At 38.3% G+C, this 24,636-nt stretch overlaps 1 protein-coding gene and 1 pseudogene across 8 annotated transcripts in view; one reads left to right on the top strand and one right to left on the bottom strand.

The window, feature by feature from the left end:
- Positions 1 to 24,636, bottom strand: part of EEA1 (early endosome antigen 1) — a 315,773-nt gene that overhangs the window by 103,827 nt on the left and 187,310 nt on the right. For all 7 annotated transcript variants that reach the window (XR_014016978.1, XR_014016979.1, XM_081247857.1 and 4 more), the window contains one exon: positions 7,283 to 7,375. Coding sequence is in view for 5 of the 7 variants with exons in the window: in XM_081247857.1 (XP_081103983.1) it covers positions 7,283 to 7,375 (93 nt within the window). In the remaining 2 variants the exon portion in view is untranslated. The remainder of the gene's footprint in view (positions 1 to 7,282; positions 7,376 to 24,636) is intronic.
- Positions 15,892 to 17,077, top strand: LOC308625076 (large ribosomal subunit protein eL34-like; annotated as a pseudogene). Its single transcript has one exon. The product of its transcript is annotated as a large ribosomal subunit protein eL34-like (transcript).

The raw sequence follows: 24,636 nt of genomic DNA, 5'->3' as shown, positions 1-24,636 counted from the left end.
AAATACTTTTATGTAGATGATGTTCTCAACAAAAAAGTTATAATGAAAGCAATTTTTAGTCTTCACCATATTCCACTAGCCTAAGATCCCATTCTTGCCCATACCCACAATTCCCAGTAGGTTACCCTTCCTTCTAATTTTATGAGCCAAATAAAATCATTTTAAAACAATCTCCCAAATTCCCCATACCTAACAATATATGTATTTTAAAATGGGGGCTGTTACACTGATCTATAGTTTGGGGTTTTCTCAGATAGGAACAGTAAAAGGATAAGAGAATAAAGGAGTTCAGAGTATCAGGGAGAAAGTAAAGTAAATGAAGACAGTGGTGAAGGACAATAGGTTACAAAGGTTATAACGTCACGAGTTTTGGTGTCAGAAATAGATGTGGGTTTGAGTCTCAACCAATACTGACTATATGACTTTAAAAAACTCACTTTACCCTGATAAATGTCAGTTTCCTCATCTATAAAATGGGACTAATATTAGCACCTATTTGTCTAGAGTTATTGTGCAGTGTATAAAATGCTTAGTACAGTGCCTGAGACATTATAAGTGCTCAACAAATATTAACTGTCGTTAGATGTATGGTTAGAGAGTAAAGGAAACAAAGCCAAGAAAGGTTGACAGACTAGAAGGAAAAATAAAAATTAAAAATCTAAAATAATCAGCAAGGCCAAAGAAGGTAAGTAGTGAGATTATGAAAGTTTTTGAGAGGATAGTCAGTTGAGGTAAGGAACGCAGAGATATGATTTTAACATGTCAGGTAAAATTATTCTGCCTGATAAGAAGATGGAAGGTACTGCCATGGGCTTGAGTAACTAGAAAAGAAAAGTAATAAAGATCACTGGCACTGATAACATTAAGAACTGGGAGGCTAAGATGTTCCTTGAGTTCCTTGATGTACGTTAGGATCGTAGCAAGGAAGAGGAAGACTACAAACAAGGTCCCAAAGTAAGAGGCAAGACAGGGTAGCAGTTAAGAGCTAGTCTTGGGGGCTTCCCTGGTGGCGCAGTGGTTGAGAGTCCACCTGCCGATGCAGGGGACATGGGTTCGTGCACCGGTCCGGGAAGATTCCACATGCCGTGGAGTGGCTGGGCCCGTGAGCCATGGCCACGGAGCCTGCACGGCCCGAGCCTGTGCTCCGCAGCGGGAGAGGCCACAACAGTGAGAGGCCCACGTACCGCAAAAAAAAAAAAGAGCTAGTCTTGGGCTTGAATCCTGGATTCACACCACTCTTAGTAGCTTATATTACCTTCAATTTCCTCATCTGTTAAATGAGGTAACAAGAACACCTACTCCATATGGGGGAGGGGGTCTCGTGAGAATTAAATAATACATATTAAGTCCTTATCACAGCATCTGATACAAAGAAAAAATTCAATAAATGTTAGCTATCATTAATATCATTGTTCCTCTTGTTAACAACCCTTTAAGGAGATTAGCCAGGGGATGAAAGTGAGGAACATGAATTCACTTATTTTTTATTTTTAACGATGAAAGGGTTGTCTTCCAGGCAACCACAGGCCCAAGTATTAAAACTACAGAATAATAATTTTTTAAATGCACTGTTGCATTGTTTTTTACCACAATCTTTATGCTGCCTGCCTCTTTACTCATTTCTTCACTTTAAGTTTCCACATATCATCATTCAGTCATCCGTTCAAAAAGTATTGGGACTTCCCCGCTGGTCCAGTCGGTAAGACTCCGTGCTCCCAATGCACGGGGCCCAGGTTCAATCCCCGGTCAGGGAACTAGATCCCGCATGCATGCTACAAGTAAGAAGTCCGCATGCTGCAACTAAAGATCCCGCATGCCACAACTAAGACTGGAGCAGCCACAAATAAATAAATAAATAAATTTTTAAAAAAGTATTTACTGAGTGTGATTACTATGTCATTATGCTATGTTGTTGAGAATGCAATGGTAAAATAAAGCAAAGACCCCAACCTCAATAAGCATGCACGCTTCTTGAAAGAGCTGTAAAAGAAAATACCCCACTAATCAGAAAATTCTACTAGAACTACCTTCCAAATGTATTCAGAACCTCAGGGCCTCCACTACTGCCCTGCTCCAAGCCACCCTCACAGTGTACATGGATCACGTAAAATCCTTCTGACAGTCTCTCTGCTTCTGTCCTTACCCCATTCACAGCTGTATTTTCCACACAGCAGCTACAGTGATCCTACAAAAATATAGATAAATTTTGTCCTTTCCCTGATCCAAACTCTCCAATGACTTCCTATCTCACCAGGAGTGAAACACTAAAGTCTGTGCAAAAGCCTATAAGGCCCTACATGAGGTGGGCCTGATGACCTCACTAACCTAACCTCCCCCCATTCACTGTGCTGGAGCCACACTAGCCTCCTGGATGCTTTTTCAATATGCCAGGCATGCTCCCACCTCAGAGACTTGTTCCACATGCCTGCAACATGCTTGCTCCAGAAATCAACATGATTTCTCACTTCATTCAGTTCTTTCTGAGCTACCCCCTCCTCAGAGGCATCTTCAGTAGTTGTGGCATGTGAGCCCACATGCCACAACTACTGAAGCCCGCATGCCTAGAGTCTGTGCTCAAGAGAAGCCACTGCAATGAGAAGCCCCCGCACCACAACTAGAGAAAGCCCACGCGCAGCAACAAAGACCCAACACAACCAAACATAAAATAAATTAATTAATTAAAAATAAATAAATAAATTCCACCAGCATAAAGATTTTTTACTATTTATTTCACTCAGTGCCATACCTCCAGCATCCAGAACAGTGTCTGGTGACAATAAATATTTGATAAATAAATGAATCTCAGACTAATAATCATTACCAAAAGGATAGGGAATTCTTTTCCACAGAAGCATGTGAAAGAAGCATCTATCCAACATGTGAGTCAGGAAAGTTTATTGGAAAAATTATCTGTGATGAGACTTGAAGGATAATCAGATGTTAACCAAGAAAAAAGAAAAAGCAAAACTAGGTAAGGCATAGAGATCAGCATATACAAAAGTTCAAAGGTAAGAAAAAACTTGGCACACCTTAAAATCAGTTCATTATGCCTGAATCAAAGAACATAAAAAAATATAACCACATATATAAGGTCAACTGATTTCTCACAAAAGTGAAAATTTAATTCATTGGGAAAAGGTAACATTTTCAGCAAATGGTACTGCAACAAGCATATGGAAAAATGTGGTTTCCATATCCACATGGAAAAAATGAACCTCAACCGCTATCTCATATCATATACAATAATTTAAAATAAATCAGACTTAAATGTACATGCTAAAATGATTTTTTAATTTTTTTAATCCTTCCATCTTTTTTTAAATTGAAGTATAGTGGATGTACAATATATATAAGTCACAGTTTACAATATAGTGATTCACAATTTTTAAAGGTTATATTCTATTTATAGTTATTATAAAATATTGGCTATGTTCTCTGTGCTGTACAATATATCCTTGTAACTTGATTTTTTTTTTTTTTTTTAATCAGAAGCAAGCATAGGAGGAAGTTTTGCAACCTTGGGGTAGGCAAAAAACTTTGTAGTACCCAAAAAGCAAAAATCATAAAAGAAAAGGCTGACAAATAGCACTTCACCAAAATTTAAAACTTCTTCTTTTTGAAAGACAACATTAACAAAATTAAAAATAAGCCACAGACTGAGAAAAAATATACACATCACATATTTCTGATTGTGGTGTAAGGGCTAAAATTAAGGCCCAATACTTTGTGTTGCCTTGACAACTGGTGAAACTGGGAGGGCTTCAAATGGCCTAACTGCAAGTTCCCCTCCCCACTCTGCTCTCACAGATAAGGAGTCCTAGCCAAACAGCCCTCCTCTTCACAGGCAGCAAGCACAGGGCCTGCTTATCCCTGAGAAGGTTCCCTGCCGGCCCCTGGAATTATTCAAGCAAGTCAATCACATCTCCTTTAGAACCAGGGGGCACCTTACCTTCCTGATACTACAATGACTGCCTCTGAACAACACCCCTGGTTGTTCATTTTGTTCTCAAGTGCAATCCCCATGTGGCCCTGCATGGCACATCGTGTCCTCCATCTCTGAGCTGTGAGTATATGTGACTAATAAACTGCTGTTGATCTCATTTGTCTCATCTGTCTAATTATGTGTTTAGCTATTCCCATAAGCCTAGGACAGGAATCCTTCCCTCACTAATCAGATGAATAGGAGGCAATCAAAACATTGACAAAGGATAAAGAACTCTTATAATTCCTTAATATAAAGATAAATACTCCAATTTTCAAAATGGTCGGATTTCCAGTTCCAGACAAAATGGAACAGATACACTTCTCTACTCTTCCTGCTAAGTACAGCTGAAATCCAGAGGCTTTATATATAAAACAAAACAAAAAGAAAACTCTGAAAGGTAAAGAGAAGAAGGCAGACCAGCTGAGGATCTCAGGAGCCAAGGACTGAGACAGTGGTGAGTACTCTGGGTTTTCTTTTCATCTCATATATTCTGGACTGGCTGCTGAAGAAGCCAGCTACCTGGAAACTTCAGTGGACACCTACCAAAAAAGTCCCAAGAGGGCTTCCCCGGTGGCGCAGTGGTTGAGAGTCTGCCTGCCAATGCAGGGGACATGGGTTTGAGCCCTGGTCTGGGAAGATCCCACATGCCACGGAGCAACTAGGCCTGTGAGCCACAATTACTGAGCCTGCGCGTCTGGAGCCTGTGCCTCGCAACAAGAGAGGCCGCGATAGTGAGAGGCCCACGTGCCGTGATGAAGAGTGGCCCCCACTTGCCTGCCGCAACTGGAGAAAGCCCTCGCACAGGAATGAGGACCCAACACAGCCATAAATAAATAAATAAATAAATAAATAAAAAGTCCCAAGAAAAGTCTGCTCTCCCTAGCCAAATGACTAGGAAAATGAAGATCTGATTTGGTAATATGCTGGTCATTAGTGCGTTTCAGTGGGTACTAAGGATGGAAGCCATATTAGAAATGGATAAAGAGTGAACAAAGAATCTGCTTCTGCAATGCAATATACTAAATAGGCTGCACAACTGTCCTGATGAGAACGAATGATATGATATCACTTATTACATTATGTATTATACAGATTATATATTTGTTATAGACTGAATGTCTATGTATCCTCAAAATTCATATGTTGAAATCTTAACCTCCAATGTGATGGGGCCTTTGGGAGATAATTAAGTCATGAGGGTGGAGCCCTAATGAATGGGATTGGTACCTTTATATAATAAGAGAGACCCCAGAGAGCTCTCTTGCCCCTTCTGCCATGTGAGGACAGCCATCTATAAACCAGAAAGGAGGCCCCCATCAGACACAGAATCTGCCAGATCCTTGATCTTGAACATCCCAGCCTCCAGAACTGTGAGAAATAAATGTTTGCTATTTAAGCCTCTCAGTGCTTTTGTTATAATAGCCTATACTGACTAAGATACTATTATATATATTATTATACATAAAAATATATAAAATATGATATAAATGAGCACTAAAGCAAGGTATTTCTTTATTTCTGACCATTTTTTTTAAATCCTGGAGACCATGATATTTCAAATTCCCATTTAGATGGATGCTAAGGGCACAGTGTTAAAACCTAGAATTTGTTCAAAGTGGGAAGCCAACATCAGGGTAAAAGGGAAGATTGAGAGAGAAAAAGAGAAATTGAGAGAGGTGAGGAGAGATATCAACTGAGACCTTAACAAGTCAATACCTTAACACTGGGCATATGGAGAAAACAATACCCCCTGAGAATTCATAATCACCAATAGCCCTCAATTAGGTTAGAAATTTACACTAGTGGGTAATCTGAAAAATTTCAAGTACCGAACTTAATTTAAGGGAGTCCCAGGTTAGTGGCACCTCTAGAGCAGTATTTGTATGCTGAAGGGAATAATTTGTGGCATAGGTAAAAACCAAAGTTGCATGAGGGAGAGATGATAAGCTGAGAATGTGAGAGGGAATGGAATCCAGAGCACAGAGAAAGGACTGAAATCTGATAGGAAAAGAGACCTGTCTTCCACGTACTAAAGTAATAAAGAGAATAGAGGTGCAAGTATAGTTTTAGGGACAAAATGAGAACATTCATCTTTTCTCAATGGTATAGAAGGTGATGGTAAGAAGGCAGGACTAAGGTAAGACACATGGAAGGTTTGAGGACAAAGAAGAGAGTACAACTATCACAGAGAGTAGAAAAGGGAGCCTAATAAGAAAATATAGCAGGATTATCAGGCACTGCTCATTTACCCACTGGAGATTTTTTTTGTTGTTTTTGGTCTGAATGAGGTCAACAATTACTACTAAATTCCTCTCCAAGGTTACAACCTAGCTCTCTGAGCTCATCATATCATAAATACAGTTTGGAATGTTTTCCTTAGAGATATTTCCTTAAACTTGCTCTTAATAAAGTTCAACTGATACTGTTCTTCTCACTCTCACAGTCTTGTTTGATCTTTTTATGGTTAATATACATATACATGAAGACAGATGGTCAAAAAGAGACAAAACAGAGAAATGAATGGATAGAGAAATACCCAGAAACATACACATAATAGACTCACCAACCAAGAGATGGGAAAGAATAGGGAAAAGGGGACTGGGTAGGTGATACAGCTGGGCCGAGAAAGGGGCAATCGACAAAACCTGTCAGAGCAGAAATGTGAGTGTGTTGATCTCTTAAGGGCAGTGTTACGGGTGGTTTTTATGTTCTCTTACCTTACCTCCTTTTTCTATAATGAGTATATATTATTTGTTAAAAATAATGATAGTAATGTAGCAACTTCTAAGGCTGACTTCTCAAAAAATTTGAGTTACTTCTTTTTTAGACTTACTTACTTTCTCCATTAATTTTTAATAAGCTACCAAACATAGAAGTTCTTACAAAGTCATAAATGAAGACAACAAATAATGTATAAATGTTATACTTCATCTAATTTTTCATTAGCTTAGTTGTTCATGGCAGTACAAACACATAAGTAGATACTAATTAACTGGTAATTCTTTACAAACAGATTTTTAAATCTTCATTAAGTTGAGATGACTTTAACATTAAAGATAAATTGTCAATATTATTTTTCAGTCTTAATATACACTTTTGCAGTCTCACAAATAAGCACTATTATCTATCTACAAGTGAGATTCAAAAGTTGCATTCCAATTTGTAAGAAAGATTTATGAGACCTTTCCGTACAAAAGTTAAAATTATCAATTGTTACTCCATATATTTGCTATTTTTCCTTAAATAATATTTTCCTTAAATAAAACAATATTTATTGCCAAATTATTATTTTCATACCTCTGAAGAGCTTTCATTATTGACATCCACTGTGTTTATAGGAGCTGATGATGAATCTAAATCAGAACCTTGAGAGCCAACTCTCCCAGGAGTCTGAAACACAAGCGGAAAGGGGGAAAAAAAATCAAAGTAAATATCAACAATATATTCATAAACTATTTAATAACCTCAACAGTAATCAGGGCTAGCCTTACATATAAAGGTAGATGTCCTCTCAATAATAACAAACAGGGGCTTCCCTGGTGGCGCAGTGGTTGAGAGTCCCCCTGCCGCTGCAGGGGACACGGGTTCGTGCCCCGGTCTGGGAAGATCCCACATGCCGCGGAGCGGCAAGGCCTGTGAGCCATGGCCACTGAGCCTGCGCGTCCAGAGCCTGTGCTCCGCAATGGAAGAGGCCACAACAGTGAGAGGCCCGCATACCGCAAAAATAATAATAATAATAACAAACAGCACTAGAAGCTATCCTTTGTTAAAGACTGACTGGACCTAATACTGTATCAAGATCTCTATCTGCTTTCTCTCAGCTTTAGTCGTTTTAAATTAATAAAAAGTTTACTTTTGTATATAGTGCTTTATCATCTTCACCTCACTTTTACAGAATATCTTATTTAATCATAAAGACATCTGAGAGAGACAGGTAAAATGTTATATCCATAGATGAGAAAACAAATTCAAAGCAGCTAAGGGACTTCTCAAGATTCTACTGTTAACAAAAATCAGAAAGAAGCAGAACTAAAATGCTGAAATTCTAATTCCTCTTGCATTGCTCCCCACTACATCAAGTGAACTACAATGATTTGAGGGGAGCTAAAAAGATCAACACAGGCCACATTATCTAGTCACCCATCCATCTACTACCCATGCCAACGATTATCAATCTGTTTCCAATACTTAATATTCCATCATCAAATATACAGTTTGGAGGGTTAAAGGCCTTTTTTTTCCTCTCCTGCAACATTTATCATCTAACATTATTCATTATACTTAGGTATGACATTAAAGGAACTGGAAATCCAGTAAAATATTGGCTAAAACACAGATTCAGAGCACAAGGACTGACTCAATAATCCTTACCAAAAATATTTATGGTGCACACTATCATTATTCCCACGTTATACAAGAGAGAATAAAGGAGTAGAAGTTAAGTTACTTGCCCAAAGTCACATGGCTAATAAGTGGAAGAAAGGATTTTAACTTCAGCAGTCCGATTCTTAATCACTAACTCATACTGTTTGACATCTCCATTGAGATATACCTCAAGCACCCAAGATTGAGAACAAATCACTAAACATCTGTCTTAAAACATGAACACCCTGTACATCACTTACATATTCAACATAAATGCCAAAGAAGGATGAACTGGTACTACTTCAAAATTAATCAATTAAAATAAGGATTATAAAAACTGCATAGAAAAAATGAAATAACATGTGTATACTATGATTATAAGTATGTATAAAAACTAATTATATAAGAAAAGAGATTCAAAGGAAATATCCCAAAATGCAAACAATAATTTCTTTAGCAAGAAGCAATTATGGGTTTTTTTGGTCTTTAGTTTCTCAGTTTTTGTTTTTGCTACAGTTTTTTCAGAATTTTAGATTCATAGTTAAATTACTTTTACATTGAGAAATTTTTGATATTAAAAATAATCAGGGCTTCCCTGGTGGCGCAGTGGTTGGGGGTCCGCCTGCCGATGCAGGGGACACGGGTTCGTGCCCCAGTCCAGGAGGACCCCACATGCCGCGGAGCGGCTGGGCCCGTGAGCCATGGCCGCTGAGCCTGCGCGTCCGGAGCCTGTGCTCCGCGGCGCGAGAGGCCACAACAGTGAGAGGCCCGCGTACAGGGAAAAAAAAAAAAAAAAATCAGAGTTGTCTAAATTGGATGATCTACATTCCTATCATATTTTCCCAAAACATAACTCTCTAAAACTTTCTAAACTTATCCAGAGTATATCTTTATTGTGTTCACTTAACATCCACAACATTCTCATGTTTGAACTATTACATCAGCTACCTTCCTCCAAAAAAACAAAGCAAAATTCTTTCTCAAAATGATATACTTGAGACATGAATTTATAAATAAAAGCCTGCTATCTGAATTTGATGATATACTCATGCATGTGACAAAAAAGTAAATAGTAAAAAAATTAAAGAGCATTTTAATTATATACTTAATATAAATAACTGTATAAAACTAGAAATTCATTTTGACTCATCAACATTTCAGAGCTTCACATCATAATGGTTTTTAAAACTACTGACCCCATCCCCAAAAGCACTGGAAACAAAAGCTGTACCTCCCAAGAACTACTTTCCCCATTTCTGTATCCTAAGTTTTTCCAGAGTCCAGGTGGCTTTTCACCTGAGATTTACCTTGCCTGAGAACAAGCAATTCACAGAAATATCTACATAATCCTATTATCATCACCAAAAATACCCTTCCTTAAATTTGCCTAAAATAATCCTAATAAACAGACCTAAGTAAGCCCAAGAAGCATGGGGAAAAAAGAAGAAAAAATAAAATCACCACGAGATGCTTTTGATGTGCATATTTTACACATATTCCCTCATTCCCTCAGGTTGTTGCTAAATTGTCTAAGAACTTCTTTTTCTATTATTAGGCTGTCAAAATCCCATCACTTCAATGAGAAGTGCAATTACAGTAACAATGACCCTGAGGAAACAATATAAAGCATTCTAACATTTACACTTATAAAAAGTTTTACTTTGTAAATACAATGGGATAAGAATAATTTGTGCTCAAAACTTAAAATGATAGGGGATAAATATCTTCCAAGTAGTGTTTTTTAGGAAAATTATTACATAATTTAGATATCTTTTACAGTGACTAAAAGGTACAAAACACATTCACTTTGTTTATGGTTTCTTCAATAGATATTTATCCATCTCCCATGAAGTACCTAACATTCTATAAAGCTCTGCATGCCAAACGGAGGACACTGAGTATGAGGACAATGTAAGAGAAACAAGGAGCAAGCCTTCAGGTAGACTATACAACTTGGCTGGGGAAACCAAGCTAATGTGTAAAAAAAGAGATATGAAACAATTTGAAAAAAATTAAATGCTAAAGGGGGGAGCTCTGAATGTGAGCAGAATTCTGAGAAAGAAGAGATCAATGCAAGTTGTGGTAATTGAAAAAAATCTTATTTCTTGAAGTTAAATTTAATTAAATAAAATGACAATCATTCCAAATAGATGAAAAAAATGCACAAGAGCAGAAAGGGCAGAAATAAGAACACTGTATTTGATAAAAATTACATATGTTTGAAATAAAGTAATAGACACACAAACAGGTATTAAATAGGTTAAACTGATAATGTGGAATAGGGTAAGGGATATAAAGCATTGAAATATGCCACGGTAAAGAGAGAGTGTCCACAACTCCAGTCCAGATTGCACTCACAGTTAGCATAGAAACTAAGCTGCCTCAGCTCCAATCAATGATCAATAGCCGATTAAAATTTTTTTAATGTTAAAATTGTAGATGTATGCTCAAACACAAGGTAAGTATCTCAGTGGACAAAAAATAAAACAAACACACAGAGTATAGAGTTTGGGAACTAAAGTAGATAGAGGCAAACAAGTTCTAATGAGATAATAGGAACCAAAACACCCTACATGTGATAGGTAACAAGAAGCCAGGCCCACTGTGGGAACTCAGAAAGTTGGCCAAAGCTACTACCCCCTGCCATAAATAACAATTTTTTAAAGCCGTAAACCCAACAAGCACTGTTTCTGGGCTTGAAGCTTGATCAAAACTTTTCCAGGCAGGGATGAATGGGCATTCCAAGCAAAGCATTATTTACAAAAGTGAAAAATTATGGGAGAGTTCAAGATGGTGGCATAAAAAGATCATGAACTGACCTCCTCCTACAGACATAACAAATGTACGACCACATATGGAACAGTTCCCCCAGAAAGGGATTTGAAAACTGAATGAACAGAACCTCCACAACAAAGGGTGAAATAAAAGGACAGCAACGAGATGCGTAGGACAGGCCAAGATATGAAAACCACACCTCAGCTTCAGCAATCCACAATTGGGAGGGACCACAAAGGCATGGATCCTTTCCCTGAGGAACGAGGGATTTGAGCACATCAGGCACCCCAACGCTTAGATCCTGCACAAGAGAGATGAGCCTCCAAAACACCTGGTTTTGCAAACCAATGGGAAATATGCCCAGGAAAGCTACAGGGAATAGAAAACCTGCTCTTAAAGGACTTGCACACAGACTGACTTGACCTGAAAACCAGTGCAAAAACACCAAACTGAAAAGTGCATAAGACCATAGGTAAAGGGGACTCACCTACTAATCTTGAAGCATCTGCTAGAGAGGCAGGAACCAGTTGGAATGCTCCAAACGGGCTGACTCACTGGCAGGAACCATTTATGTGACCTCAGGCTACCTTGCTAATACTGGTGCTGGAAGGCGCCACTTTGGAATTCTCCACCCAACCTATTAGCACCAGTGGGCACATCCCACCAGGGGTGAGAGAGCACTGCCAACCCCCGCACCTCAGGTAGGCCTCATAGCTGCCCAAGCAACAGCCCCACCCACCAGCACCCCAAGGCAGCTGTGGCCCCACAAACTGCATGTAGCCCACATAGGAGATACCCCTTGAGCACCCAGCTCTGGTGGCTAGGTAGGATTGTGCTTCTGAGCCCCATACGACATCTCCTAAATAAAGCCACTCCTTCAAGACTAAGAGAGAGAGCTGATATACCTAATACATAGAAACAAACACAAAGAATTAGGCAACATGAGGAGACAGAGGAAGATATTCCAATCAAAAGAGTAAGTCAGAACCTCAAAAAAAGAACTAAACAAAACAGAGATAAGCAATCTACCTGATAAAAAGTTCAAAGTAATGGTCATAAAGACACTAACCAAACTCAGATGAAGAAAAAATTAGCACATTGAGAACTTCAACAGAGATAGAAAATATATGAAAGTACCAAACAGAAGTTATAACTGAACTGAAAAATATGCTAGAGGGGTTCAACAGCAAACTGGGTCAAGTAGAAGAACAAATCAGTCAGCAGGAAGATAAAACAATGGAACTCACCCAGACAGAGCAGGAAAATGAAATAAGTATTTTAAAAGGTGAAGACAGGGACTTCCCTGGTGGTCCAGTGGTTAAGATTCCACCTTCCAAGTCAGGGGACGCGGGTTCAATCCCTGGTCGAGGAACAAAGATCCCACATGCCACAGGGCAACTAAGCCCATGTGCCGCAACCACTGAGCCTGCGCACTCTGGAGCCCATGCACAGCAACTACAGAGCCCACGCACCACAACTAGAGAGAAGCAACAAAAGATCCCGCATGCCACAACGAAGATCCGGCATGCCACAACTAAGACCCAATGCAGCCAAAGAAATAAATATCTTTTTAAAATAATAAATAAAATAAAGATAAAAAATGAAGAAACCTTAAGGGACCTTTGGGGCAACATCAAGCAGAATAACATTTGCATTATATGGGTACCAGAAAGAAAAGAGTGTAAGGGACAGAAAACCTACTTGAAGACATAGTTGCTGAAAACATCCTTAATCAGGGGAAGGACATAGACATCCAGGTCCAGGAAGCACAGAGAGTTCCAAATAAGATGAACCCAAAGAGACACACACCAAGACACACTATAATTAAAACAGTAAAAATAAATGATTAAGAGAGAATCCTAAAAGCAACAAATTGTTATGTACAAGGAAAACCCTGTAACTCTACAAGCAGATTTTTCAGCAGAGCCTTTACAGGCCAGAAGGGAGTGGCAGATCATATTCAAAGTGCTGAAAGAAAAAACTACCAACCAAGAATTCTCTACACAGCAAAGTTATTCATAATTGACAAAGAGATCAAGAGTTTCCCAGATGAGCAAAAGCTAAAGGTATTCATCACAATTAAACAGGCCCAACAAGAAATATTAATGGGACTTCTTTAAGCTGAAAAGAAATGGCACTAATTAATAATAAGAAAACATATGAGAGTAAAAATCTCACTGTTAAAGGTAAATGTATGATAAAGGCAGAGGATCAATCACTTATAAAGTAAGCACAAAGGTTAAGAGACAAAAGTACTAAAAATAACTAAAGTTACAATAATTAGTTACAGGATGCATAAAATAAAAAGAAGTAAAATGTGTCATCAAAAGTAGGAAACATGGGGAGGGAGTAAAAAGATAAAGCTTTGGAATGATTTCTAATTTAAGTTGCTATCAACTTAAAACAGGCTACTACTTACATAGAATGTTATAGGTGAACCTCACAGTAACCACAAGGAAAAAACTTATAGTAAGTACCCAAAAGAAAGTAAAAAAATCTAAACAAAACACTAAAAGAAACCACACCAAAGCACAAAGGAAAAGAGAGAAGAGAACTACAAAAACAGCCAGAAAACAATTAACAAAATGGCTATAAGCACATACTTATCAATAATTACCTTAAATGTAAATGGACTAAATTCAATACAGTCTTACCTCAAGAAACAAGAAATCCCCAATAAACAATCTAACCTTGCACCTAAAGGAACTAGAAAAGAAGAACAAATGCCAAAATTGGTAGATGGAAGGAAATAATAAAGATCAGAGCGGAAACAGAGACTAAAAAAATTAAAAAAAAAAAGATCAATGAAACTAAAAGCTGATTCTTTGAAAAGATAAATAAAATTGATGAACATTTAGCTAGACTCACCAGGAAAAAAAAAGAGGACTCAAATAAATAAAATCAGAGATGAAAGAGGAGATGTTATAACTAACACCACAGAAATACAAAGGATCTCTCATGATCTATGAATATATGCCAACAAATTGGACAACCGAAAAGAAATGGAAAATTTTTAAAAAACATACAATTTTCCAAGACTGAATCATGAAGAAACAGAAAAATCTGAATAGACCAATTAGTAGTAAGGAGATTGAAACAGTAATCAAAAATCTCCCAACAAATCAAAGCCCGGAGCAGACAGATTTACTGGCGAATTCTACAGAGCATTCAAAGGTTTAATACCTATCCTTCTCAAATTCTTCAAAAAACTGAAAAGAAGGGAAGGCTTCCAAACACATTCTATGAAGCCAGCGTTAACCTGATACCAAAAGCAGACAAGGAGACCACAAAAAAAGAAAATTACAAGCCAATATCCTTGATGAATACAGATGCAAAAATCCTCAACAAACTGTTAGCAAACTGAATCCAACAATGCATTAAAAGAAGGATACACTGTGATCAAGTGGAATTTATTCCAGGGATGAAAGGATGGTTCAATATCCACAAATCAATCGACATGATACATCACATTAACAAAATGAAGGATAAAAATTATATGGTCATCTCCATAGATGCAGAAAAAGCATTTGAAAAAATTCAACATCAATTTATGATAAAAATTATCAACAAAGTGGGTAGAGAGGAAATATACTTTAACATAATAAAGGCCATATATGACAAATCCACAGCTAGTATCACACTAAACAATGAAAAACTGAAAGCTTTTCCTCTAAGATCAGGAAAGAACACAAGGATGCCCACTATTGTCACTTATTTTCAACATAGCATTGGAGTCCTCGCCAAAGCAATTAGAAAAAAAAAAAAAAAGGCAATAACAGGTTTCCAAATCAGAAAGTAAAACTGTCACTATTTGCAGATGACATGATACATATAGAAAACCCTAAAGACTACACACACACACACACACAATGTCAGTACTAATAATATAATAAATGAATTTAGTGAAGTCACAGAGTACCAAATCAACATACAGAAGTCTGTGGCATTTCCACACCAACAACAAACTATCACAAAGAGAAGTTAAGGGACTTCCCTGGCAGTCCAGTGGTTAGGACTCCACACTTCCACTGCAGGGGGCACGGGTTTGATCCCTCATTGGAGAACTAAGATCCCCGTGTACCATGGCATGGCCGAAAAAGAAAGAGAAATTAAGAAAACAATCCCATGTGTGGCTGCATCAAAAAGAGTAAAATACCTAAGAATAAATTCAACCAAGGAGGTGAAAGACCTGTTACAGTGAAAACTGTAAGACACTGATGAATGAAGCTGAAGACACAACCAAATGGAAAGATATTCTGTGTTCATGGATTGGAGGAATTAATATTGCTAAAATGTCCACACTACCCACAGCAATCTACAGATTCAGTGCAATCCCTATCAAAATTCCAACAGCATATTTCACAGAACTAGAACAAATAATTCTAAAATGTGTATGGAACCACAGAAAAATCCCAAATAGTCAAAATAATCTTGAGAAAGAAGAAAAAAGCTTGGAGGTATCACACTCCCTGATTTCAAACTATACTATAAAGCTACAGTAATAAGACAGTATGGTACTGGCACAAAAACAGACACACAGATCAATGAAACAGAACTGAGAGTCCAAAAATGTAAACCTACACATATATGACAATTAATTTATGACAAAGGAGCAAAGAACATACCATGGAGAAAAGATAGTCTATTCAATAATGGTGCTGGGGAAAATGGACAGCCACATGCAAAAGAATGAAACAAGTAACTCAAAATGGATTAAAGACTTGAATGTAAGACCTGCATGCCACGGAGCGGCTGGGCCCATGAGCCATGGCCGCTGAGCCTGCACGTCCGGAGCCTGTGCTCCGCAACGGGAGAGGCGCTCCGCAACGGGAGAGGCCACAACAGTGAGAGGCCCGCGTACCGCAAAAAAAAAAAAAAATCCATGAGTGCCTCTTTCTCTTCCAGGGATGGTATCTAGAGGCATTCAGGATGGTCCAGTGTTTGAGACACCATCGTAGGCTATCCTACAATACAGCCTCTAACAAAACCAGGCTGTCCCAAACCCCTAGTGTTTACCTTTGTACCAAGAAGGTTGGGAAAGCACCAAAATCCACATGTGGCATGTGCCCAGGCCAACTTTGAGGAGTTTGTGCTGTGAGACCTAAAGCTCTTACAAGGTTGTCTAAAACGAAAAAACGTATCAGCCAGGCCTTTGGTGGTTCCATGTATGTTTTAAATGTGTCCGTGACAGGAACAAGTACACTTTCCTTACTGAGGAACATAAAGTCGTTGTGAAAGTGTTGAAAGCACAAGCACAGAGTCAGAAAGCTAAATTAAAAAATGAAGGTTTTCTGAGTAATTAAAAAATCAAAAGGCAAAAAAAAAAAAAAATCCATGAGTTCTCTTTCCTCAAGGAAAGAGAAAGTCAAAAGACAAATAAGCAAGCCTCATTGATCACTACTAGAGTAGTGTATCGATTCTTATTCTGAAAATTCATAATTCAAGAAAAAGAACTAAGCATTTATGCTGACCATCCAGTATACGCTGAAATTTATAGCAACCAAATCGCCCTGGTCTAAACTGAAAAGTTCTTTACAGAAAAATGTCAGTTAATATATGTAGAAGAAATTAAAAATCTGGAAAATCAGCAGTCTGCAACTGTTGATGGAATCAGTCTTTCTAACTTAAGTGACATCAATAAAACCTCTCCTTAGACAAGAAATCTTTCTCTACTTTAAACTGTTATATATCTTTTTTTTTTAATTTTATTTACTTATTTTTGGCTGCATTGGGTCTTCGTTGCTGCGCACTGGCTTTCTCTGGTTGCAGAGAGTGGGGGCTACTCTTCGTTGTGGTGCGCGGGCGTCTCATGGTGGTGGCTTCTTTTGTTGCGGAGCACGGGCTCTAGGCGCACAGGCCTCGGTAGTTGTGGCACACAGGCTCTAGGGCGCAGGCTCAGTAGTTGTGGCAGACGGGCTTAGTTGCTCCGCGGCATGTGGGATCTTCCCGGACCAGGGCTCGAACCCGTGTCCCCTGCATTGGCAGGCGGATTCTTAACCACTGCGCCACCAGGGAAGCCCCTATATCTCTTATTTATACTTCTCTTGTAACACTTACCAATACAAGGAAGAAGAAAGTGGTGGTAGATTGTTACAGTAATGACCCTCAATGAATCACACCTATGTTTTAATGCCCTTGCAATTCTCCCACATGGGCTCTGGCCATGAGACTTGGCTTGGCTGATGGTAGAGTAGCAAATAACATACAAGTAGAGTGCACAATGGGACTTGCTCCCTCATTGCTGGAAACTCTTCTGTCACCACACAAGCCCAGGCTAACCTTGGACACATGTGACCCAAGGAATATTATCAGCAATCTGAGAGAGGCTGTTAGACTATCACCCCAATCAAACCAACAGATAACTCCAGCTGTATTAGTAACTCCAAGAGAGACCAGCAGAAGAACCATTCAGCTTAGCCTAGTCCAAACTGTTGATCTAGAGAATCTAGAGCAAATAAAATGATGGTGGTTTTAAGCCAAAGCCAAAGTTTGGGGATGGTTTATTATGCAGCAATAGACACAATTAGATACAGTAGATATAATGTCGTATCTTCTCCACAAGAGAGAAAAGGAACCTTTCTGAGGATGGGAGCCTTATAAAGAATGAGGTATTCATCAAATTTCCTAGTAAGGACACAATAAAAATACCCCCTGAGTTTAACTAACACACAATACTTATCATTATATTAAAAAGAACTAATGTAACTACTCCAAGATTTACATTATTCTATTTTCCATTGTTTCTTTTTTAACTTTCTAAGTTAAACAAGAGACTAGAAGACTAAACTGCCAATCTGGTTTTCAGGGTATTTGAGTAAAATCAAAAAATTTTTTTTCTTCGACAATACCCATTGGTGGAAAGAGTATTGCAAAACCAACACTCTCAAACATTGTTCGTGGGAGTGTAACTAAATACAAAAAATGTGCATACTCTATGACTCACTGCTAGGAAATTACCCAGTGGACAAATTCATTAAAGGACCACCTATATATGTACACAAGCATGCTCACTGCAGTGTTATTTATTAGCAAACCTGGAAACAAACTAAATGTCCTTCAATAGAGAAATGATTAAATTTTAATAATCCATATAATAAAATATAATATAGTTATTAAAAATAAACAAATAATAAGAGGCAGTTCTGAAAGTGCTGATACTGAAAGCTCTCCAAACTATATTAAGTGAAAAAAATCAAATTCATATAGTATAATGTTAATGGACATATGCATTAAAACTTTGTGGAAAAATACACAAGAAACTATTAGCACTGATTACTGGGAAGGACCTTCTACTTTTCACTTTATATCTTCTATACTCCTAATCCTTAACTCCTGTCAGCCTCAAACTTCATATAAAATTTGTCTCTTAAGTCCTTTCCTGCTTGCTCTCAATCTTCAACCTTGAAAATGGTCACTAATACTCTTTGTTCTAATCTCCATTACAAATCTAACAACTTTAAACTTGTTTACAACTCATTTTTGGTAATTACTTTTTTTTTTTGTCCTCTGAGTTCCTTCTCATTTCTCCACCTTCTTCTTAAAACCGAATATATCCCAATCTACATCAAATCCTGATGTAGAAGGCTTACTCAGACTGTTGCAATATGACCTTGACCCACCATGTAACTCCACAGATGCTTTTCTATCCATCACAAAACCATGTACAATAGTAAGCTTCTTTACAAATATACCACATTTAACCCTAATTCATTTACATCAGCTTTCAACTGAAAATAATTCCTATTTTTTTAAATGTGAGAAGTTCCGCCTAACCTAGAGCCATCTACGACTTTAACAAGCATCAAATAGTCACCCTTGTTGTTAAATTATTAATGGTGAATTGAGTGCAATTCCTATTCGTCTTTCTAAGGTGTCTCTAAGAGGCTATATTCCCCCCTGTTGCACCTGATTCCAGCCTACTCCAAAATTTCTCAAGTGCCAGCACACAATACACTTCCACATCCTAAGTCTTCCCTGCCTAACCTAGTGACATAGACTCCGATACATACAATACAGTATGCCAGAGAAGGGGGGTGAGAAGCATATACTTATCTAAATGCAATTGGCTCTTGTTTTCAGCAGAGCCTGTCAAGCGTCCCAAAAACAAAAGTACATCTAAATCTAGGAATACTGATTCAGAAAACAGTAGTTGGAGTCACCCAGACCTGCATTCAACTTCCAGTTTACCCACTTAGAAGCTTTGTAAAAGTACTTAACCTCTATAAGCCCCAAATGCCCATTTGTAAAGTGGAACTAATGTCGGCCTCACCGAACTGTTGGGAGGATTAAATGAAATAGTATGCATACAATGTTTAAATCGGCACCTGGCATTTGTTAGATATACTATAAGTAGTAGATATTTACATTATTACTAAGTGCACCACTCCTAAAAAAAAGACCTAGAATCAAAATGTAAAAGCTGGAAAACATCTCAGAAATCATGTTCCAACTGTAACACTCCATAGATGAGGAAACGAAGCCCTAGAAAGTACAACTGGCTTACCTGACATCATGCTATCTAACGATAGAGCTGCAATTAAAACTTAGGTTTCCAAGTCCTAATTCAATATCCTCTCTACTGTCTCAAATATTTCTTGGCCATCTCTCTGATACCCATCAAGACACTTAATTTCTCTAATCTCAGCTTCTTCAATGACAAACTACAGGGACAGGACAAGATCATGGGTCTTTCTAGCTCCAAAATTCTCATTCCATGATTCATGTGGGCCCTAAACTGGCTAACTTAAAAGCATGCCCATAGAAACAAAGTCAAATATATTTCCAATCTTTATATATGCTTAGCTTTCTTATGCATACTTTCAAAACTCTAAAATTTAGTTAGTGGTTATTAATAGGTATATGAATGCAGTCCAGTCAGGGGAAAAAAAAAAAGCAGCCTAGTCAATAAGAGACTGAGACAATCAAAACTAATTATATAGATAAGTTACTAACAACTAAATTGGGTTTATAGACATCATACAATTAACTCAATATTAAGTGAAAGAATAAAAGACTTTAATATCTAACACTTTTTAAATATCTAACATGTAATTAAATATCTAACATATAATTAAAATTGATTCACACATTTTAAGCAAGTTTAGACTATCAGGTGTCTTGATTCAATAAATATGGAGAGACAGACAAAAATATTTCAAAATAAGAATTCAGAGCCTGGGGGAGAATGGATACATGTATATTATGGCTGACTCACTTTGCTGTGCACCTGAAGCTATCACAACATTGTTAATCGGCTATACTCCAATATAAAATTAAAAGTTTTTTTTTTTTAAAAAAAGGTGCTTGCCCATCTCTCAGGACCGACTGACCCATGTCCAGCTGCTGTTCACATGCAAACCTTCTCCACCTTGGCCTTCAAAAGTTCTCATCTGAATATCTGCTACTACCTCCAAGATCTGCACCTGCAGCGGCTCCACCTGGGCCCACACCCTAGGCTTCAAGGCTCACCGCAGCCCTCCTACCTGTCTCAGAGCGGGGGTTGGGAGGGTAGGGGGGTGTGGAAACGACGACTACACCCCACCCCGAGGGAGGATGGCCCACACTCCAGCTCCCGTGCCTCACACGCCACTTTTCATTGTTTAAGTCTTAAAATCACTTGAGAGAACTGGGAAAGGTGCTAATAATAAAATTTCCTAAACAGAGAATCTGTGCGCCATACTCAAAATCCCAAAATGTGCTTGAAGACCTACTATGTAAAAACTCCAGAATCTAACAAAAATCCTAATCTACGGGCTATGGATTCCTGTTATAAAAAATATGTAGAATGTCAGCTTCAAAGAAGTGGAACACAGTATTGATAAAATTAAAATCCATGCTGAATATTATCATCTTTTACGATGCAAAAATCCCTGAGAAAGACTATCCAAATAGCAGATGACTCGTAATTCAGGTTCCCGAGGAAACAGAGTTTGAGACCGATATCTGCAAGCAGGTTTACCGGGGAGTGCTCTCAAGAACACCTGTGTAGGCACAGAGGCAGCATGACTGGGCCAAGGGAGAAGCTGAACAGTATTGATCAATAACAGTTTCAAGAGCAGCCTCAGCTAAGCCCACTAAGAGTCCTGAAGCTAGAATGACCCTTCATGTTAGTCTCTAATCAAGGCAAGAGGATGATTCTTTGCATCCCCCACCATTAACCAGGAATGAAATGCAGGCGGCTTCCAGGAAGGGGACATAAACTTGGGTGAGGTAGCCATGATCCCAAGCAACTAAGAGAATGTGTCTCTATCCTGAAGGGGAATCTATAGCCCACACCAAAGCATCCAGTAAAATGAATGTACCTTACTTGCATTTGAGACACGCATAAAGGGCTATACACTGGGGAAAGGAAGTGGTGGAGGGAACTCAACAGAAAAGGAGACCTACTCTCTTCTAGAGCCTACTATGTGGCAGGTGCTGTGCCAGCCATGTTACATGAGCTATGGGATTTTATCACTGAATCCCTGCTTCCTGAAGACTGTGTTTTCTCAGCAAAGAGGCTAGGAAACAGGGTAAAAGGTATCAGGATTTGTTATGTAACACTTAAAATGCTACTTTGGGGTTGCAAATGGTCTGCAAACTCAAAGTCCTGGTACTTCCGTGATTTTCAACTAATAATTTTACCCTGAAAAGCACTTTAGAAAAATCACCTAGGTGGTGCCCTCATTGAACAGATAAGGAAAGTGAAGCCAAGAGAAGCTCGTGATTTGCCTAACATCACACTGATAGCAGAATTTAGAATGTGAACTCAAGTCTTTTGATTCCAAATTCAGTGATTTCTCTACTTGATGTGGTGTCTTTACATTCAAAAACTTAACAAAATCAAAATAACCCAGAGGCTTGAATCTTATTGTAAAGCTCAGAATATCAACTTCTCCTAGATCATTTGTACTTTCAAAATCAGGCACATAAGAAACTTGAGTTTTATACTAGTTAAAGAAATGTCAATTGGTAGTGTGCTAAATGAAATATTATATCTTTCTATTAATAATATAGCTAACTTACAACCTCTGTGACAGGCACAACATCAAGATCTTTATTCACATTATATCACTTAATCATCACAACAATCATTTGGATAAAGTCAAAGGAACTGTTCTCATTTAACCAAGGGGGAAAAATAAGGTTAAAGAAACTAAGTAAGTTGCTAGCTAAGATTACAAATGTAATAATGCACAGAGCTGGAGATTCCACCTGACAAACAAAATGCTCTCAAAGTTAAACCATCCACTATGCTACAAGCCCTATGCTTCTTCTCAATTTTCCTTTTCTGAACTTTTCAGATTTCCATGATGTACATGATTTATTTTTATAACCAGAAATATATTATTTTATTATTTCTAAATATTCTATTTTAAAACTAAATCATTGTTTTGAATATTTGGAAGTTGCAAACATATAATAAGGTTTTATCAGAAAAATTAATGTCTTATAGAACAAAATAAACCCATACTTCCTTATCAGAGGTCCAACTCAATACGATTACCTCTTAATCAATCCCCCACAACAGAGTGCGTTTTGGCATAGCACTACACAAAGTCAGGAATTCTTAAAACACTTTCCAAATATTATTTAGCTAATAAAGTCCCAATAAAGTATCACTGAGGCGCTAGAAAAACTTTTATATTAGCATACTTATGTAAAACTTAACCATAGTCTAATATTAAACATTGAAACGAGGGGAAAGGATGTGGTTTTTATTAAATTCCATCTGCTGCTATGACCCATGCAATACTTAAACAGAATTCTATGCAACTAAGTTATTCATGTTCAATATGTCAATCAATCACAGTGTAAGCAATGGCCATGGATCTATCCCAAAGTAAGTTATCCTACCGCAGCCCATATTGAGAACATAGTCCAAGACAGCCAGGGTATATGACCCCATGTCTACTGCCAATCGACCAAATGTGATCACCTGGACCCAAAAGCAGCCATTCACAAGCTAGCTAGCAACCAATAAAATGGCTCAGTGGCAAAAACAGACACACAAACAAACAAACCCCAGTGTGAACAATGAACCAATGCTGAGCTCCATGCTTAGGTCTTTAAACCGCAAACTATGAAGAGAAATGACTAATCAGTCACACAGAGACTTCCCTGGTGGTCCAGTGGTTAAGACTCCATGCTCCCAATGCAGGGGCCCAGGTTCAATCCCTGGTCAGGGAACAAGATCCCACGTGCCTCAACAAAGTGCCCAAATGCCACAACTAAAAAAAGATCCCACATGCCATAACGAAGATCCCACGAGCCACAACAAAGATCTTGCACGCGGCAACGAAGATCTCACGTGCTGCAACTAAGACCCAACGCAGCCAAATAAATAAATAAATATTAAAAAAAAAAAAACTTAGCCACACAAACTGGCACTAAACAGATACACATAAAAGTCATGAGGTAAATAAGAGTACAGGAGGGACTTAAGTAAATCAAAGTTATAACCCAGCCAAAGTTTCAAAAGACCACTGACTCTTGAGAATGCACAAGCTATGAAGGAAAAAACTAGAATAGAGGGTAAGAAAATTAGTTGGCACCAAATGAACCTAACCAGAACTATAATCACTATTTCAGAGCCACAGTAAAGCTTATTTCTAGAATGATCTGTAAAAGATGTGTTTCATGGTATCACAATTCCTAAAAGGAGGAATCCTAAGAATCAAATGACCTCACTCCACTCCCAACCTCAGCTGACTAAACCAGCAACAGACACCTGACCCAGAGGAAGCAACCCCATTACTGACCAGCCAGAGACCTACGCATGACCCAACAAGAAAAGATGAGGAGGACATTTTTGATTCTTCTCTTGGGGTTTGGAAATTGAGACATTTGGCCAGTTGGCTATGCAAAGGTAAGGTGAAAAGCAAGTAGAATCATGTGGTCAGATGGCCATCTGAGGTCTTGAGCATACTAAGCAAGGAGTAGCAAGGAGGATGCACACAGAGATGCAGAGGCAAAATGCCAGCGGTCCAGGAGATTGTGTGAGACAGAGGGGAGTACTGCCTCTGCCCCAACACCTTTCTAGGTCCTACTGTCTAGAGACCCAACTGTACAGCAATTCTTATTCTTAGATCACTTTGAAACCTTACAATAAATCCTCCTTTCAATTTAGACTGATTTGAGGAAGTTTATAATCCTTGAAAATAAAAAGCACTCATTAGAATATTGTCCAAGGATGACAGATTACATTCATGCATTTAATATTTAATTACTGTTTCCTCTCCTCCATATATCTTGGAAGAACAGTCTGCACTCCCTGTTTCTACGCCCTTACTTCCCAGCCAATCATTTCTCCCCATGACTCTCCTGAAACTGAACTAGGTATGACCTAACTGTTCCATTCAGTGGATAGTTCTCAGTCCTTATTTGAATTGACGTCTCTTCAACATTCACACATGTCTAATACTTGCCTCCACTTGTCTCCTGAGTGCTGGACCTACATATATCCACCTGCCTAGTGAACATCTCTGTTGGGATGTCCATACCTCTAGTTCACACTTGTCTTCCTCCCCAAA

The sequence above is a fragment of the Mesoplodon bidens genome (assembly GCF_964165515.1).
Source record: "Mesoplodon bidens genome assembly, chromosome: 11".
Lineage (NCBI taxonomy): Eukaryota > Metazoa > Chordata > Mammalia > Artiodactyla > Ziphiidae > Mesoplodon > Mesoplodon bidens.
The sequence above is the reverse complement of the archived record's forward strand: the minus strand, read 5'-3'. Positions and strand labels throughout refer to the sequence as shown.